The sequence below is a fragment of the Mustela erminea genome, chromosome 9 (genome assembly GCF_009829155.1).
Source record: "Mustela erminea isolate mMusErm1 chromosome 9, mMusErm1.Pri, whole genome shotgun sequence".
NCBI lineage: Eukaryota > Metazoa > Chordata > Mammalia > Carnivora > Mustelidae > Mustela > Mustela erminea.
In genome coordinates this window covers 110,982,366-110,999,866 of record NC_045622.1, presented here as the reverse complement: position 1 = coordinate 110,999,866, position 17,501 = coordinate 110,982,366, and the positions used below count along the sequence as shown (strand labels likewise).

Here is a 17,501-nt window from a genome sequence, read left to right as displayed (position 1 = left end):
CCGCATCTTGACTGGCAGCCCAGACAACCCAGACATCGTTTCCAGAGCAAGACAGATGCGCTGCTCTGCGTCCAGCGCTTCCGTGGCCACACAGAGTCGGTCTTGTTTTCATCCTGTGTGTGCCGGGGGGAGAGAGCAGTGGACGTAAGCTTGTGGGGCACCCCCTTCAGCTTCTCTCCAGAGGGTACAGGATCTGCCAGATCCCAAGGCCCCTCCGGCTCTTCCCGGCCTGGCCTCCACCTCCTGGGGGCCCAGATGGGCTCGGGGGAGGAAAGCCATCCTCCTCGGCCTCACAGAGCCAGACCCTGCATCCGCCCTCGCCTGGCTGGTGCCTCCAGCGCCTCCCCAGCTCTGCAGAATTATCATGAGAGCCTCTTGGCTTTAAAATCAATCAATTTGGGTTGTTAAAAAATTATCTCCGCCCAGCTGGTCCCAAAGCACGGACTTCAAAGCTAACTCAGTAATAGAAGCTGCGGAAGCACATTCCCTTAACCTCAACACCGTCACGGGGTTTTTACCATTTCACGGCCCCCAACCGATACGGGAACGTCTGTGAATGGAAGTGTAGATAACTAGGCGAGTGCTATGCACAGGACATCGTGAAATGGGCTCTCGGTGTGTTGCCTTGTAGACAGTGCTGGGGGAGGGTCATTCCAGTCCAGCCACAGCCTTTCCTAGTGCTCGCCCCATGGCCAATCGCAAGTGTGGCTCTTAGGTTCTCACTTCCCTGTCTGGATTTTAAGATTGGTCAGCGGGAGCACGTCAGGGTGCAGCTCCCTGAAAACAGGGTGCCTTCCTGACCGGCTTGGATGTGGACGTTCTGACAGGAGGACCAGGGCTCCTGATGGACCCAAGACACCCACCACACTCCCAGTCCCTTAAGGTGCCAATCGGGCCACAAGCTAAACGGTCCCCACCCCCCACTAAGGCAACACTGATGCCGCACACATCTGTGGGCTGAGGCCCCCGGCGGTGCTCAGGGCCCGTGGCAGCCGTGAGGACTGGGCAGCAGAGACACCGACACCGCCCAGGAGAGGAGCCAGGGAGACACAGTGGTGGCAGTGCTCAGGCCTCAGGCCGGCGTGGGAATGGCTCGGTTGCCCTCCGACCTCCCCTGTCCAGTGCCACTTCATAAGAGCACTTGAGCAGTAAGGACCATGTCCACACAAGAAACCCCTGGTAACTAAACCACAGAAGTGGGACTGGGCATGCTGGGGCAGTCTCGTGCCAGACGTGTTCAGAGCTGCTGCCCAGCGCGGGAGCAGAACAACAGACACATCCAGCCGGCGTCACCCAGCAGCCGCTGGCCCGCATTCAGTGGCCGTCCGAGAGCCAGATGGGATCTGTAAACACACTGAAAAAGCCACTGGAATCTGCCTGCCCCCACCCCAGTTAACTGCTTCTGGCTAATGAAATAACGAGCGTCTCTGAGAGTCAGTCAGCTCAATTCTTGCTTGAATTCTGTTTCCATATGGATTAGACTGAAAAGGCAGCACAGCGAGTGCTGATCCAAGACCGTGTGTGTGCGCGTGCGTGTGTCTGTGTCTAAATCAGGGCGACAGATTCCTGCACGTTCCACCCGGGGACCCAGTGGCTGCTTAGCAACGTCCCGATCTCTGGAGCCAGGAGGACCCGGTGGATAATGCCAGTGTGAGGAACCCAGGAAAGCGAGCTGCCGAGAAGGCAGGCAGGCTGGGCCAGCCCACGAGGGCCTTTGCTCTGCTTCTTAGGCTCTCTGGTGATCCTTTTCCATGGCGACTTCCCACCAGCCCCAAGGGCGTGGCCAGATCCGGGGTGTCCCCTCCCCACCCTGCCCCATGATTAGCTGCCAGGCGTTCAGGTATAGACCTGAAGCAGAGCACAGGGACCTGCGGGGCCCCTTCCCCCACCAGGAATGCTGACTTAGACTTGCCAGGCTGCAGAAGACAAAGGACGACTCGGGAACCCTCAGCAAGGTCTCAGCGACGAGCTTGTCCTCTGAGGACTGGGGTCCTCACGCTCGCACCAGGCTCTCCCTGGGTAATTTTCTTCTTTACGCTCACATTATCCCAAGCCAGGGAAGGCGGCGTCGGGAATTTCCCATTCTAAACATGAGTGGGACGCCCGTATTCATCTTCTGTTCTGGCCAGCGAGGCGGACTGCCCTGTGCCTGCATCCTCGGCCACAAAGGGACCAGCCTCGTAGGTTCTCAGCTGATGTCTGTAGCCCCGCTTTCATTTCATCCATCGAAAAAGGCTTCTTTTTAAATTTTAATTAATTTTGCAGTGTTGTCTCAAGCCATTCCATTCTGTTATTTTCATGTGCTCTCGTGATGGGCGTTCACAGAAGAGGGTCATGCTGAACAGAAGTAAGTGCCACTCGCAAAAACGCCTTGGTCTCTGGTGTGTGCTGCTGTCCCCTCCACTGCCCACCAGTGTGTCTGGAGAGCCTTCTCTTTTTTCCAGCAACAAACACAGCTACCTGCAAGACTTTCCTTTCTAAATAAATAAACAAACAAACCATCCCAGCTACCTGGGGATGGTTGGGGTGTTTCCAGGGGGAGGACGGTGCTGACAGCCGTGTTCTGACTCAAAGGTGCCCACTGTTCAGTATGGCCTGGGCTTGGGGGGCCCCTCCCCAACTGTGCTGCCCCAGGGGGTCCACCCAGAGTCAAGGGCACGGGCACTGGCACCATGCAGTATCACCTCCAGAAAAAGCACACCCGGACTCTTACAATAAAGCCAGACCTGAGCAAAGGTGCTCTTGTAATTTACGCGCTTTACAAAACACTCCTTTCTTCCCCAGAGCTTCTAGGCCCTAATTAACAGCTCAGATGCCTCCAGATGGAGTGGCTTTGTGCCTACTCATGGTTTCATTTCAGCCATCTTAACTTAATTGTTCTATCAAAGCAGAACCAATCAGTCTTCCCGAAACAGAGGTGCCCGAGTGCTGTGGAGTGGACAGAGAGGGCGCAGGCCACCACGCCGGGCGTCCCATAGCACTCCCTGCCAGCCTGCGCCTCGGCCCAAGCTGGAAGTGGATGGGGCTTCCCACCTGGCTTGAGCAGCAAAACATGCAGGTTTCTCCTTAAACCTTTGCTGCGTCCACCCCTCTCTCTCAAGAACCTGACCGAGGTCCCAGAGGTGCTGGCTCCCCGCCCCTGCAGCTGGCACCACCGGGGCTCCTACTTCTAGATTCCGAGTAACCGACCCTGGCAGTGGTCGAGGGGCTGCCTTTAGCGGCCAGCATCACCCGTCCACCAGACACCAGCACCCACAGCCCGGAGGTTCCTGACAGAAGAAGTCTCCTGCTCGTACCAGATCCCACAAGAGGCATGCGGCCCTCCAGGAAGCTGCATGAGGACACTCGGGGGGTGGCTGTCCCTGGCCCAGTAGCATCCACCTGCCCCTGGAAGTGCCTGTGTCAGGACCGAAGCACGAGTCCGCCCAAGTCCCTCGATCCACACTCGTGTATCCCATCCTTGAAGCGGCCAGGCCTGCCATCGGGTGCAGAAGTGTCACAAGCTTGGGGACAGCCAGGTAGCCGGCTGGGGCTTGTACCCACTTATCTGTCAGTGGCAGAGGAAACAAAGAGTGCCAAAGAAAAGCTAGGGCAGAGGAAGGGCCAACCGGGCCTGGTGCCCAGCTCGGCCCTCCGTGTACAGAGACACCCCCCACCACAGCCCCTGTCGCGCCCACCACGGCAGCACCCGTGTGGCTCTTCGCGTGCTCCCGAGCACAGCCTGCCCCCACCCCCCTCCCCTGGGAGGGAGAGGAGCCGTACCACGGAGACCCACAGGCTAGAACGTGCCTTCGCTGGTACTGCCCAGAGCCAGGCCTGACGCTCCTCAAGTCCAGGTATCGGGGAGGAACCACGGTAGGAGGGGGTAGGTGGTCTGTCCACATTCACATGAATGAGCCCAAAAGGAAAACACAACGCCGACTCCTGCCACCCCCCTCCCCGACTGGCTGTGGCTGCTTGGGCTGTGGTGCGGACGTGCTTTCAGCGCGCAGACAGCAGAGAAGAGCGCAAACCAGAGCCCAGAGGTGTGGCTGTTCCATTTCGGTTGGAAAGCCTGCCGTGGGCCTTGGCCAGAACCAGGGAGGGAGCAGAGACCAGAGACGTCCCTGGCACCAAGACTCCGTCTCCTCCCTTCAGCCTTCTCCTGGGGGCCAGTCAAGGCCAAACCTCAGAGGCACAAGTGTACCCCCACTCTGACCGCTTGGGCTTCACCTGCCCTGCCGGAGCAGAAAGGACAGGGGGCTCCAAGATCTCCCCTGGCCGCTTGGGAGAACGGCGGTCCTTTCAGATTCCTGCCTTCCAGCGAGGATCGTACACACTCACAGCTCCCACACTGCCTTCGTGCGGGGAGAGGAAACACGTTAGCGCGCCCGCTCCATTCCGCGACCCATGGCCCCGCCGACACCGGACAAATTCGCCGCAGGGCCGGGTTAGCTCTTTGGGTCAGTAGAGACTGCGCTCTGGCCAATTACTGCTCGTTCGCAAGGTCCGTGGATGGAAAGCTTCATCAAACCCCGAGTGCCCCCAAGTGGGTGTGGGCCTCCCCACTCACGGCAACTGGGCCAGCTGCAAGGGGCCCTTCCCTGCGCTTGGCCTTTCAAGCCGAAAAGCCCAAGGCCTGACAGGCGGTTAAGAGGGAGGGTCTCTCCCCAAGGCTGCTCTGCCTTCTCCACCCCGAAATGGAGACAAAAGTAGTCCTTTCCTCTTACGGGTGATGTACTGGTGACGTCACCAGCCACAGCTCACCCAGGGAGCAGAACCTCATGCAGGCCCCGTCCTCCCGTCCTCATGTCTTCGAGTGAGCCCTCAGCAGTGCCTCCCCAGCAGTGCCGGTCTGGCGCGCCCTGCTCGCACGGCGCAGGCCCAGGCGCAGGCCCCCTCAACCCCGCCACCAACCTGGCCAGGTGGCGGTCCTTGCGTGGGGCCAGGTGAGTAGGTGGCCTTGGTGTGCTGTGGTGTCTTCTCCGAACTCTGGCTCCTGCTTCCCTCCTCACTGCCCTGGTCCTGGCATGGCAAGTCATCTGCTCACTGCCAGCGCAACCGCCTTTAGAGTGTCCCCCTGTCCCAGCCCGCCCCTGCGCCCTTGGCGGTTGGCATCCCGCCGACCCGGACCGTGACCCCGCTTGTGACTGTTGTCTCTGTTGTTGCTGTTTCAGAAGTCCAGAGGTCATGAGCACCGTCTCAGGGACGCGGAGCACGACGGTGACCTTCACGGTTCGCCCGGGGACCTCGCAGCCCATCACTCTGCAGAGCCGGCCTACAGACTTTGAGAGCAGGACCTCAGGAACAAGACGTGCCCCAAGCCCTGTGGTGTCGCCAACAGAGCTGAGCAAAGAGATCCTGCCCGCCCCCCTCTCTGCTGCTGCTGCCACTCCTTCTCCCACTCTCTCAGAGGTCTTCAGCCTTCCAAGCCAGCCCCCATCTGGGGACCTGTTTGGCTTGAACCCGGCGGGCCGCAGCAGGTCGCCATCCCCCTCAATACTGCAACAGCCAATCTCAAATAAGCCTTTTACGACTAAGCCTGTGCACCTGTGGACTAAACCAGACGTGGCGGATTGGCTGGAAAGTCTAAACTTGGGTGAGCATAAAGAGACCTTCATGGACAATGAGATTGATGGCAGTCACCTACCAAACCTTCAGAAGGAAGACCTAATAGATCTCGGGGTGACTCGGGTCGGGCACAGGATGAACATTGAAAGGGCTTTGAAACAGCTGCTGGACAGATAAGGGTGGCTGCTCTGTACCTTCACAGACTCCTTGTTATAAGTAGAGATGGGCTTCTACTGAAATATTTGGGCAGCCAAGCATGGTCTGCGAGCACCAACCCCACTCCACGGGTGTGTCTCCTGGTACCCAAAGAAATGCCGAGTGTGTCCAGGTGTGGCTGAGCGAAGGCCTTGAAACGCCCCCAATCTCCATGTGGGCTTCCCGGGCTGTTTCTGTGCAGCAGGGGACACGGGGAGGGAGTTCTGCACCACAAGGGAGAGGCCCGGCTTGCCTCCCAGCATGCAGGTGACCTCACGATGCCACGCCCCGGGGACGCCCCCGTCGACTTAGCACGGGACCCTCGCTCTTGCAGACACCAGTGTCCTCTAGATGCCTCCTGAGACCTCCCTCTGCTTTCCGGGCAGCGGCCACCACCCCAGGCCCGCCGCAGTCTGTGGCCTCCGGGAGGGTTCTCACTGCTCACTTGCTCCTTTCTTTCCTCTACTTCGCTTGCGGTAAAACACCCCAGAGTAATCTGTCCGGTGCCCCTTCTTGGGCCCGAAAGGTAGAGAATCTTTTTTTCCTCTGGATTCATTACCCCATCTCCTCCTGCGAGGTGCGTCCGTGGTTCTTCGGCCATGAAGCTCTTGGCAGTGGTGGGGAGTCTAAATGGGATCGTGCCCAGCTTTGCATAGCTTGCTTTCTTTCTTTCTGCAAATCTATTAGCATAATTCCAAAGTGGCCAAACAGATGTCACATGGAGTTAGTCAAAGCACAAAGTCACGATTCCAAGGAGGAGGGGAGACCTGGCCACGGGAAGCAGCCAGTGTGCAGCGGCCTGGGTCCCAAGTCTCCTCGAGGGGAAGAGCAGTGAGTCATCTGCCAAGAGTGTCTCCAGGACGGTGAGAAAGGGATTCTCTGCCTTTCACGACAGTTTTTTTAAACTGCAAGTGTGCTGCATTCTGCAAAGATCAGAGCAGGTGAGCGTCCACTTTACACACGAGGGCGGGACACGAGGTGAACGGTGGGCGCGTGCCGCGGCAAAGGAGACCGCATCTTCCCAGGAGCTGGTGGGGCGCCACGATGTCAGTTCCCAGCCCGGCCCGGGTGAGCATCTCTGCCGAGACAGCCCCTCTGCTCTCTGAGGCCAGGGAAGATGGTACTTGGGGGCCCTCCCCCTTTGTCTCCAACTGTCCGCACAGCCCACCAGTTTGTCCTACAACAGGCTTCTTGAGCACACGGAGGGTATGGCGTCTAGACCGGACTCAGGGTTTAGAACACACGGGGGGCTGCAGGGCGAGGGGGCAGGCAGACAAATGAACAAAGGCCAGCCAGGGAGGCTTCCCCGGGCTGCACCAGGCCCCTCCCACGAGGCTGTTCTGGGCTGTGCCTGTTCTCCTCCCTGGAGTCCCCTCACCAGTAACATTACCTCCAGCTTCCAAGGGAGGTTGCCGCCTGCCCAGGGGCCACCAGACATCCAGCCAGGCTTCTAGCACATTCTCCCACACTTGGAAGGAACTCGAACCGCAGGTTTTGGCTTTTATTATGATTTCAGAACTAGCCTAGCCCATCTCTAATTATAAAAACATGATTTTTTTTTCCTTTCTTTTCTTTATGCTCACAATCAAGTGTCTGATTAGGTCTGGAACAGCTCTAGAATGAACACATAAAATTTAGCAATTTAAAATCTCTTTCTTTACTGCAAGTTTAAATAGTTGTACAGATAGTTTATAAGCACAATATTTTAAGAAAAAAAAAAGTGGCTGGTCTACTCGGCAGCCTTTGTGCCACTTCAGTGCTAGAAAGTTAAAGAAAAAAAAACTTTTGTGATTTAATAATACTATTTCTGTGGGATTATAAAAGTATGACCTTTTTAAATCAACCTTATTTGGATGCATCTGAACCAGCAGAGCTGTGTTATATTTTCTATCTTTGCTAGAACTTCGTCATCGAAGGACAATTACTTCTTCAAAAGTGGTTACAATTCACAATGCAGCAGTTTCTCCAAAAACAAACATGCATCACCCACACACACAACACACACGCGCGCGCAAACTTTTTCCAGCCACATGCCCCTGAATTGGAAACTGAGTTTTGGACCTTCCTCTGTTCCACACCCTTCTGCAGGGCAAGCTGTATCTGAGAATGCCCCGACCCAACATGAAATCAATTGAATACGAAGGCGCTTCTGTCCCACGCACCTGCGGTCCCACGGTCGTGGGGTGCACCAGGGACGAACAGGTGGCCCGCTGAGGCCACCTGCGAGTGTTCAGAAAACGAAAAGGTGGTGGCTGGGCCATTATTTGTCTTCCATTTGGTGATAGAGCAAAATCCAGTCAGTGCACAGCTCACCCTGGCTTTTCCCTCCTCTGTCTACTGCTCGGCATTACCTCCGCGCTCCGTGCCGGGCGACACCCAGCATGAGAGCAAGCGCAGGAAGGGAAGGCGCTGCTAGGATGCCACCTGGTGGCTTCAGGTTCACTGGACTCTGGCTGCCACGCCCTTTCTTAGAGAGCTGTCCAGCCACGGGCAACTTATCTGAAGCAAGCAGACTGCACGACAAAAAAAAAAAAAAAAAAAAAAAAAAGCCAGGCAGTCACTTATTTTTGCCTTCTTATTCTAGAAAAGTCACAGGACCCCGCAGAACCTGCACTGACCAACAGAGTAACACACGTTGCCAAGATGAACCCATCTCTAGCCCTATTCGATGGTGTTGCTACAGAAAGCAATCATTCCTCCCGAGACCGCCACCCGCTGCGCTCCCCCGCCCCCCAGACACGTTAGGACCAGGCCCTATCCCATGACCCCTCAATGGTGGGACACGAGTCAAACTGCTCATATAAAGATCATGTTAATACTATTCTGGGTTTTAAGATCAACTTTTGTTATCTACTGTAATTTAAATAAATTGCATTTCCATGCCTAGTGTCTGTAACATTGTGTATGCGAAATCAAACTCTCCAGCTGTAAGCCCTGTACCCCCCGCGGAGGCGCCCGCTCCAGGGGCTCCGCCACATTCTAGGTCAGCTCATGTACTACAGACTGACGCAGTGGGACTGTTGACCTGCTGAACTCTACATATCACAAAGTGGGTTATTTGTGGTACTTCAGTTAGTAAAATGGGAATTTTTTTTTTCTGAGTTAACTGAACAAGCAAGCATTACCCAGGTGATCCGGCAATGACTTTGTGTGTGTGGGCCACAAATACGGATTTTTTTTTTTCCCATTAACAAATTTTTTTTTTTTTTTTGGAAACTAATATGTTTCACACTACGGTTTGTGTAACTTGTGTTCGCATTATCTGTGTTGCTGTTACTTTTGTGCTTTTATTCCTTTTAAACTTTATTTTAAAAAACAAAACAAAACAAAACAAAAACCAAGCTCCTGTAATGTGCACTTCCTCCTGATCCTTCGATCTCTTGTACGGCAACCAAAATTACTGTAAGAAAAATAAACATGCGATTGCACTAAGGGTGTGGCTCTGATTGCACACAGTGAAAGCCGTCTGCGTGAGCCCGGAGTTGCCGACTTGCAATCTGACGCAGGCTCTTTGAACGTCATCACCTCTGTACCTCCGTGAGGCTGACCAGGTACCTCCTTTCTTCAAAGAGTAAGAGCCCTCCCTTCGTGGAGCTCGTCTGCCTGGGCTCCCTCCCCTCACGGCACGGACGGAAACACGCACAATTTCAGAGCCGTGTGCGTGTCAGTGCGCACGTCTGCGTGCTCTCCTGGAAGAGCCCAGCTGAGGCCTGGCCTTCCTTTGGTTTGGGATGGAAGTGGGGGTGGCGCCGAGGGGGCCCCCTGCGCCCCACCTGCTTGTCATCTTCCCACCAGGCTGTGGGGTTGCAGAGCCGGGCGGCCTCTCTGGTTAATGTGCAGCCAGCCACATTTTGGTCAGCAAGTAGGCACTGAGGCTTGGGGCAAGAGAATTTGCGTCTTTTGGCTGAGAACTGAGCCAGGAAGACATGGGCTATCCCTTTGTCTGTAGAGAAATATGTTTTAAACACTGAACCTCATCTCTGGTCTCATCGATGAATACCTGACGTCCTTAGTTCCCGGCCAGTGGCCTCTATGTTGGCACACGCTCCACTCAAACAGCAGCTGCTGTGTTTCTGTATCCATGAAAAGTCTGAATCCTCCTATCCGGCCTAGTTCACCCTCCCTTAGGCCTCCCGCCTCACTGTCCGGTGGTCTCTCCCAGACTTAACCACCTCCATCACCTCCAATGGTTTCTTCTAGACCGCTTCTGGGAAAATGTACCAGTTTGTCCTAAGGAAAAAGATGGAAGACTTTTTTTTGACTTGTACTTTCTTTGAGGCGTGTTACCAGCCAGGGCACTGGAGCGTCTGTCTGTACTTATAGCTGTCCGTGTACCCAGGGAATAGGTGGAAATCCCACGGCACCTGGGGGAGCACAGCGCGACTGTGCTGGGGGCAGCCGCGCTCCGTGGGGACCCGGGTCATTCCCAAATCTGGCCCTCTGACGCCAGCAGGCCCGACCGCTTCAGTTTCCAGTCCACGCTGTATCCATGATTTTCTTTCTTTACCGTTCTTGTAACATGTGTCTGCATTTCAGTCTTTATTGTTCTGTGTTTAAAATGACAACAATCACTGTCCATTGCTTCTACTCTGGAACTCTGTTTATAGCAATTCTGAAACTTTAATATGAGCCTTCAAATAAATACAGAAATGAAAAAAAGGAAAAAAAATAAAGTGTGTGCCTTGGGTGTTTTGAACCTGATCTGCATAAAACCATATTGTATTCAAATGCTGTATATTTAATGAAAGGATAAATATACCTTCACTGTATTAATGTAGCTGATAAAATAGTTCTAGTGCCTTGTTTTCTGAACTGAGAAGCCCATATCAATGCACAACGTAAAGTAAAAACCGATTCAAGAACTGAAATGTTGAGAAGACGTACACGTGATTCTGAGGCCTCCATCCTAAGACTGTGGAACGCACACAGTCGCTTAAACAATAAAGAGAAAATTGAAATAAGACTGTGTTATCAGTTGATTTTCCATCAGAAGGGCTCTCTGCTCTACCACCAGCAGTGTTCTCGCTGACTTAACACACAGAGTGTGTGAGTCCCCACGTCGGAGAAGGGCATCCTGGCAGGCGTCCTGGGCAGCCGCCTGCCTCCCTGGTGGCGTGTCGCCCCGACAGCACTTGGTGGGCGGCTTCTCAGAGTCAGCAGTGTTGACCGTTCTCAGATTTTGTTAAAAATTAACCAAATACTTGTTGCTAGTGACTGAGGTCTCTCATCCCAGAACTATTTGCAACGTTTACAAATGAAAGACATGCCAGTACACAGTCCATTTCTCTTGGAAAAGAAAAATGATATAGGAAGTACCCGAATTCTGGCCCAACGGCGCTACATTCCCTGTGCCACAAGTTATGCGAGGGCCTTGGTCATCTTAGAAGCTGTCTGGGGTGTAGAGAGCATGGCAGGAGCCGCCACCCTGCCTTTGGGGCCACAGTCATCACAGCCCGAGTGGGAGTGGGGGACGGCTCAGCTAGTCGAGAGGCACAGAGGCACCCTGTGCCGTGTCCACTGCCATGTCTCTGGGCTCTCTGCCAAACACGTGTCTTGGGGAGAAGACCTCCACAGGCTGTATCTGCTTATTTCAGAAGACTAGCATCAGTGCTGCTGTGTACCCGGCCAAAGTCAATTGGAGATCCAAACTTCCTCATTTCAGGCCACAAATGTAGCCGAGAATCTGAACAAGGTGGTTTGGGAGAGACAGTGGGGTTTCCTGAGGGTCCCCATTCCACATGGCGCTGCTGCCTTGGCTGGAAGCATGTATGTGTCCCGAGTCACAGGGGTGTGCCCAGTGCCAGCTGTAGCCACCAGACAATGTGGACGGGCAGGCAAGTCCTGGGCCCCATAGGCGATGAGAACCAGAGAAATCTCAGGCTGGCCTTCAGGGCAGCCAGGAGAGCGGGTCTGTAGCTGATCTCAGCTACATCTGGTGGCAACACGCCTGTCTTCTGCTCCTAGCCATCGAGCCTTCCTGCCACTGCCTGCTCGTAGTCTGTCTTGCCAAGGAGCTTACAGGTACTTACGTGTGTTCTTCAAACCCCAGGGCCCAGAGAGCAGGAGGAAAGCACAGCAGAAGGTAGAGGTCAGTTTATTTCCATGCATGGTCCCAAGAGGTATCCCAAGCTAGAAATAACAGTACATCTCCCAGGGGCACTTGACGCGGCACCCACTGAGTGTCCAACAGCCCTGCGGTAGACACGGACAGCCCCGGTTTATAGGAAGTGAAGTCTTGCCAAGGTCCACGATGACAGCAGAACCAGGGTTTGCTGTGGAACCTCCAGGGCTACGCCCATCGGCAGGGAAGAGAACCCCCATCAGGTGCCCTAGAACTGCTGGTGGGGTCAGGGTGTACGACTGATGACAACGACACACACCTGCTCTGCCCCTCCAAAGTCATCTGTGCAGGGCCAGGGGCCCAGGAGGCTGGGCAAGGTGGGGGTTCCTCCCAGCTCATTCACCGGGGTGTGGAGAGAGATTTAACTCAGAGGTAACCTGCTTATCCCACCGCCCTCGAGTGGGATCAGGGAAGCCAGGACCTCGGGATCACAGGTCTTCTCAGAAACTAGATATCTGCAAGAGGCCCACAGCTCAAAGATGTGCGGCACCTGCTTAAATTCTCTCAGGACTCTGTGAGGCCAGTGTGGAAAACAGGACCATGTCCTTCGCTGGTGAGGAAGCGGACACCCGAGGCCTGCTGGCAGCTGGGACCGTTCATCCTGAGGCCTGGCAGTCCTCTCCAGGGGAGCAGAGCCGCCCTGGGCCCTGTCCTTCCCAGCCCCCCACCCGCCCCGACTCTTCCTCCCATGGCCCGGAGCCACCCAGCAACCTCCCAGCAGGATCCTTTGTGGCTGAAGCCCGCCAGGCCTGCTTCTGTTCGCGAGCCCAAGCCGCTCCCGGGTGCCGCTCCCAACCCCAGCAGCGCGGACCCTCCCACACCCCAGAGCCTCCTCCCGCCAGGCAGAACCGGGGCAGCCCTTCCTGCCCCTTCACAAGCGCCCCCGACGGCGGAGGACAAAGGCCAAGGAACGACAGGTAAGCAGTCGGCACACGGCTACACAAGGGGTCTGAACGCGGGACTCACGGGCCCACCCGGCTTTGAAGCTCAGCGTGAAGCCCCCGGCGCAGAGCGGGGCCTCCTCCCGGGGCTGGAGCCTGCCACCTGCCCGAGCTAAAAATAAGGGCTCCGTTTGGTGGCGAGAGTGTGCAAATGTGACTACAAAGGTCCTGATAAAGACATCAAGGCTCTGGGGGGGGGCCGCGGGCGAAGCCTTCAGCGCTGGGGACGGCGGGCCAGGAAAGCCCAGCCCCCGCCGCCCACACAGGCCCTGGTGGCCGCTGCGGGCAGCAGCAGGGAGGGCAGGCGGGCAGCGGCAGGGAGGGCAGGCGGGCAGCAGCAGGGAGGGCAGGCGGCCGCCTGATGGCTCCCCCCGCGGGCGCGAGGGCCACGGCGAAGTGCAGGCCGCGATGTAGTCGCACAAGCAGCGCCGAAACAGCCGCGCGGACCCAGCTCCGCCGCCAGCCCCGGCCCCCAGCGCCGGGGCCACCTGCGCCCCGCCCGCCTGGCCGACGGTCCCTGCTCGGCCACACTCCCACAGCAGGACCGCCCCGCGGCTGGCACCCCCGGCTTCTGGAATGTTCCTCCGCGTGTGCGCGCCGCTTCCCGCCCCGCGGCATTCGGAGACCAGCGCGCCCCCCGCACGCTGCCGGCTCTCCCGGCCCCGCGGCCGCTTCCCTCGCTCACGGCTGGCCCCGCCCGGACGCTCGCGCCCCTCCGGCAGGGACGCCCCAGGCAGACGGCGAGCTCGTGCGCGGCCAGTCCCGGGCCTCGCGGCCCCGGCGCTCCCGCGGCGGCTCCCTCCCAGCCACGCGCCCGCGCACCCCGGCGGAGGAAGGCCGCCTCCGCGACGCCCCCCGGGGACAGGGCTCCGCCCGGCCCGTGCGGCCCTCCCCGTCCTGCCTGGACAGCCCCCTGGGACCCCCGCCCCCTGGGACCCCCGCCCCCTGGGACCCCCGCCCGTGCCCCCCCCCGTGCCCCCCGCCCCGCCCTGCGACCCCAGGCCCCGCTCCCTCTAGAGCAGCGGAGCTCCCAGGGCCGCTGCGGGAGCAGCAACGGGACCGGGCCCAGGCGGACGGGGCAGTGGGCGGCCGGGCGGGGAGAGGGGCTCAGCCGCGCCGCCCAGCTCTGGAGGACAGGGGTCTGGGGCGCCTACCTCAGGCCCGGCTTCTGGAGGACGCGGCCTTCGCCACGGCTCTGGCGGGACGAGGGCACAGACAGGGCACGAGGGGCCGCACGACCCTCGCTTCGAGGAGGCGGCCATGGCGGCGCCTCCCGCCACCGCCACGGCGCGCCTCTTCCGCCGCAAAGGACGCTGGGCCGTCGGTCACGTGCCCCCCGTCACGGTCCACGCACGGGCCAATCAGGACGGACAGTGGGACCCCTGAGCACGTGCCCCGTGAGGACCAATCACAACTGGCAAAGGAGGGGGCATCGTGATTGGCCCAACGAGAGGAGGGGCGGCGTTTGGCCAATCCCTGGGGCCGGGAGGTGGGCGCCCCGCCCGCCGTGGGGGTGGGACTGCGCCGGCAGCCGCGGGGCGAGCGAGACACCTGCTCGGGGCTGGCGAGCCGCGTGGGCCGGGCAACCCGACGCCGCTGGCAGCGTGTTCACCGCAGCCCCGGAAGCGGGTCAGCGTTCGTGAAAGACAGCGTTGGGCTGCAGATAAGGGAAACTCGCGTCGAAAGTGGCTTAAGCCGGAAGTGCTTTATTCTTCCCATAGGACCCCAAAATGTAAGCTCCGGGAGGTCAGGAATCTTAGCCCCTGCGCGAGGTCCTGCGCCTGCATCAGGACGTGCCCGATACGGGTGTGCTGGAGGCTCCTCCGCCGACCCCGGCTTTGGTTAAAGCCCAGCATGGCCGAGTCTGAGGTCAGCCTCCCCCTCCAGCTTGTCAGCCGCACAGCCACGAAGGGCTGCTGCCACCCCACACGTCTCATGGTGGTCCAGGCCAGGAAGAAGAGGGGAAGACCATGTCCGCTGGGTCCGCTTCGCCTCACCAGGCGAGCCAGCGCGTCCCAGAAGTGTCTACCAACACGTCATGGGCCAGGTGGTTTGTAAGGCCGTCCCTAGAAGCAGGGCAGGCCGGGAAAGCGAGCAGTCAGGTTGGCACAGCACTGCCGGGAACAAAGCTGCGGCTGTGCTAAAAGGCAGAAGGCGGAAGAGAACGTATGGACAGGTGACCGTGGGGTCACCAGAGTGTCCAGCTAGATTTTCCTCACTGAGCATTTCAAAGTACATAAGCCAGGGGCACCTGGGTGGCCCAGTCGATTGAGTGTCCGACGCTTGATGTCAGCTCAGGTCTTGATCTCAGGGTCGTGAGTTCAAGCCCCATGTTGGGCTCCACAGTGGGCATGGAGCCCACTTTAAAGAAAAAAAAAAACAAAGGAAAGGAAAGAAAGTATAGTCCAGCGGCATTAAACACATTCACAACACTGTACGGCCATCAGCACCGTCCCATTCCATCCTGCCAAAGAGAAGCCCTCTGACCCTGATCCAGTCTCCACCACCGTCCTGGGCGCCAGGCACCGGGAATCCGTCTCTGTGGAGCTGCCCATTCTGGACATTTCACGTAAATGGAATCACACGGTATGTGGTCTTTCGGGTCTGGTCTCTCCCACCGTGCATGATTGTTTTCAGGGGTCATCCATGGGGTAGCGGGTGACACCTCTCATGGCTGAAGAACATTCCATCATAGGGGAAGACCACACTTGGGTTTTCCCTTTGTCGGTTGAAGGACGTGTGGGCTGTCTCCACCTTCTGGCTGCTGTGGGTACTGCTGCTGCAAACATGCGTGTACATGGCAGTCCCCGTTTTCAGTTCTTCGGGCGCCTGTCCTGGGAGTGGAATTGCTGGGTGGTGTGGGCACTCCATGCTGAAACTGTCAAGGAACCGCCAGACGGTTTCCTGCAGAGGCTGGACCATTTACACTCCCTGGAGCCTTCTGAGGTCCCGCTTCTGTAGGCTGCAATCCTTCAGGGGACGGAGCTCCATCTCCGGGCTCCACGTACAGCCCAGGCCCCCAGAACAGGTTGAGGCACGAAGACGCTGCCCTTCCAGCAAGCCCCAGGCGCTGCTGGGGAGACTGGTCTGGGCTGCTCACTTCACCCCGCTGTGGCTCCCAGGAATGTCTGCCAGCACATTACCAGGCCTCCTCCCCGGCATCCGGTTTCAGTAGGACGTGTCAGCATTCCGAGAGCTCTGCTCTATGAATACTTGATGGAGGGAGAAACAACCTGTTCTCAAACAAGGCGATTTCCAATTTGAAAGGGGTAGGAAGCTCAGGCGTGTGGCATTGCAGGCGGGCTTATAAAGCAAAAATGGTTACTAGCTGGGGGTTTCCAGGCGGCAGGGGACAGGGCAAATGGCATGTCTTACATCATTTGGGGGAGACGAGTACGGATTCATTTATGACGATCAGAGACATTCACAATAAATAACCTGCTTTCTTGTTCACGAGATGAGCTCGATAAAGGTTTGCCCACGCAAGGCGAAATGGGTCTGTCTGCTCAGGATCTTTTTTATTTTATTTTAAAACAGAGGAAGCCCCAAATCTGTGTGGTCAACACCCTCCTTGGGCGGGTCTTAAGGGAAGTCAGAGAAACTGCAATTTTAAAACAGAGGAAGCCCCAAATCTGTGTGGTCAACACCCTCCTTGGGCGGGTCTTAAGGGAAGTCAGAGAAACTGCACCTTGCATCCGCCATCCACATCCGACCGGAGCGGGTGAGGGATGGATGACAGACCGCGGAGCTGATGCTGCCGCTTGTGGGGGTCCAGCCTGACACACGACTTTGGTGGGGGGCAGTCTGTACCTCTGCTGTCCGGGCTCGCCTCTGTGGCTCCATCAGTCTCTAGCACACAGACAGGAAGCTCTAACACGGGGTCCTCAGTCAACATCTGGTCCCTGGACCAGCAGCAGTGGGCTCACCAGGGACCGGGTTAGAAATGCAGATTCTTGCCTCTTCCCCCATCAGCAGAATCAGCAGCTCTGGGGCAGGGTCCTCCAGGTGACCCCCATGCCTTCTCCAAAGCAAACCCTACAAGACAAACCTGCCCCAAGCCTCCAGCGGAGCAGCATCAGGGGACAGCTGACACTCCCCCACGAGCGTGTCACACCCCACCCTCCCAGGGGCCGTGGCCCTCAGGTCACTGAGATCTCCGTGGGGACACCTCAGAGAACAGCCTATCTAGCCATGCCGAATGCCCAGAGGGAGGGCACCATGGGCCTGAGGCCGCTTCCGCCCTATGCCACGGAGCCGGCACACTAGCCCTGAATGACCCGCCCATCACGCTTCACTGCCCAAGGAGGGACCTCGCCTGGGCACCAGCCACTAGTCCACGAGGCGTGCAACCTCTGGTCCCCTTAGCGTCCTCATCTGAAATATGGACTGACGATCCCGGTGGCCCCAGGAACTCGTGGGGGCGAATGAGGTCTCAGGGGGAAATGGCTTGCGCATGCTGGCTTGCCCATGCCGAAAGGAATAAGCAAAGACAGGTTGGGGCATCTTTTTAATGGAGTGGTAAAAATGCAAGTGGTATGAAATCCAGAACAATGAGGAAAAAGTGTGTGTCCTTTCCCCCCTGGCTCCCCAGACCCCAGGGCACCTCCCCAGAGCTTGTACCTATTAAGGATTCCCTGCGATTCTTTTCCCGGCCTGGTGCATACATCTGTAAGCATATGCGTATGAATCATTTT

General features: G+C 57.5%; 1 protein-coding gene across 2 annotated transcripts in view; it reads left to right on the top strand.

Annotated features, from left to right (window-relative positions):
• The window catches only part of SHANK2 (SH3 and multiple ankyrin repeat domains 2), a 459,921-nt gene extending 449,215 nt beyond the window's left edge, over positions 1 to 10,706 (top strand). For both annotated transcript variants that reach the window (XM_032360192.1, XM_032360193.1), the window contains one exon: positions 5,157 to 10,706. In XM_032360192.1, the coding sequence (XP_032216083.1) occupies positions 5,157 to 5,727 (571 nt within the window). In that variant the 3' untranslated portion in view covers positions 5,728 to 10,706. The remainder of the gene's footprint in view (positions 1 to 5,156) is intronic.
• The last annotated feature ends 6,795 nt before the right edge of the window (positions 10,707 to 17,501 follow it).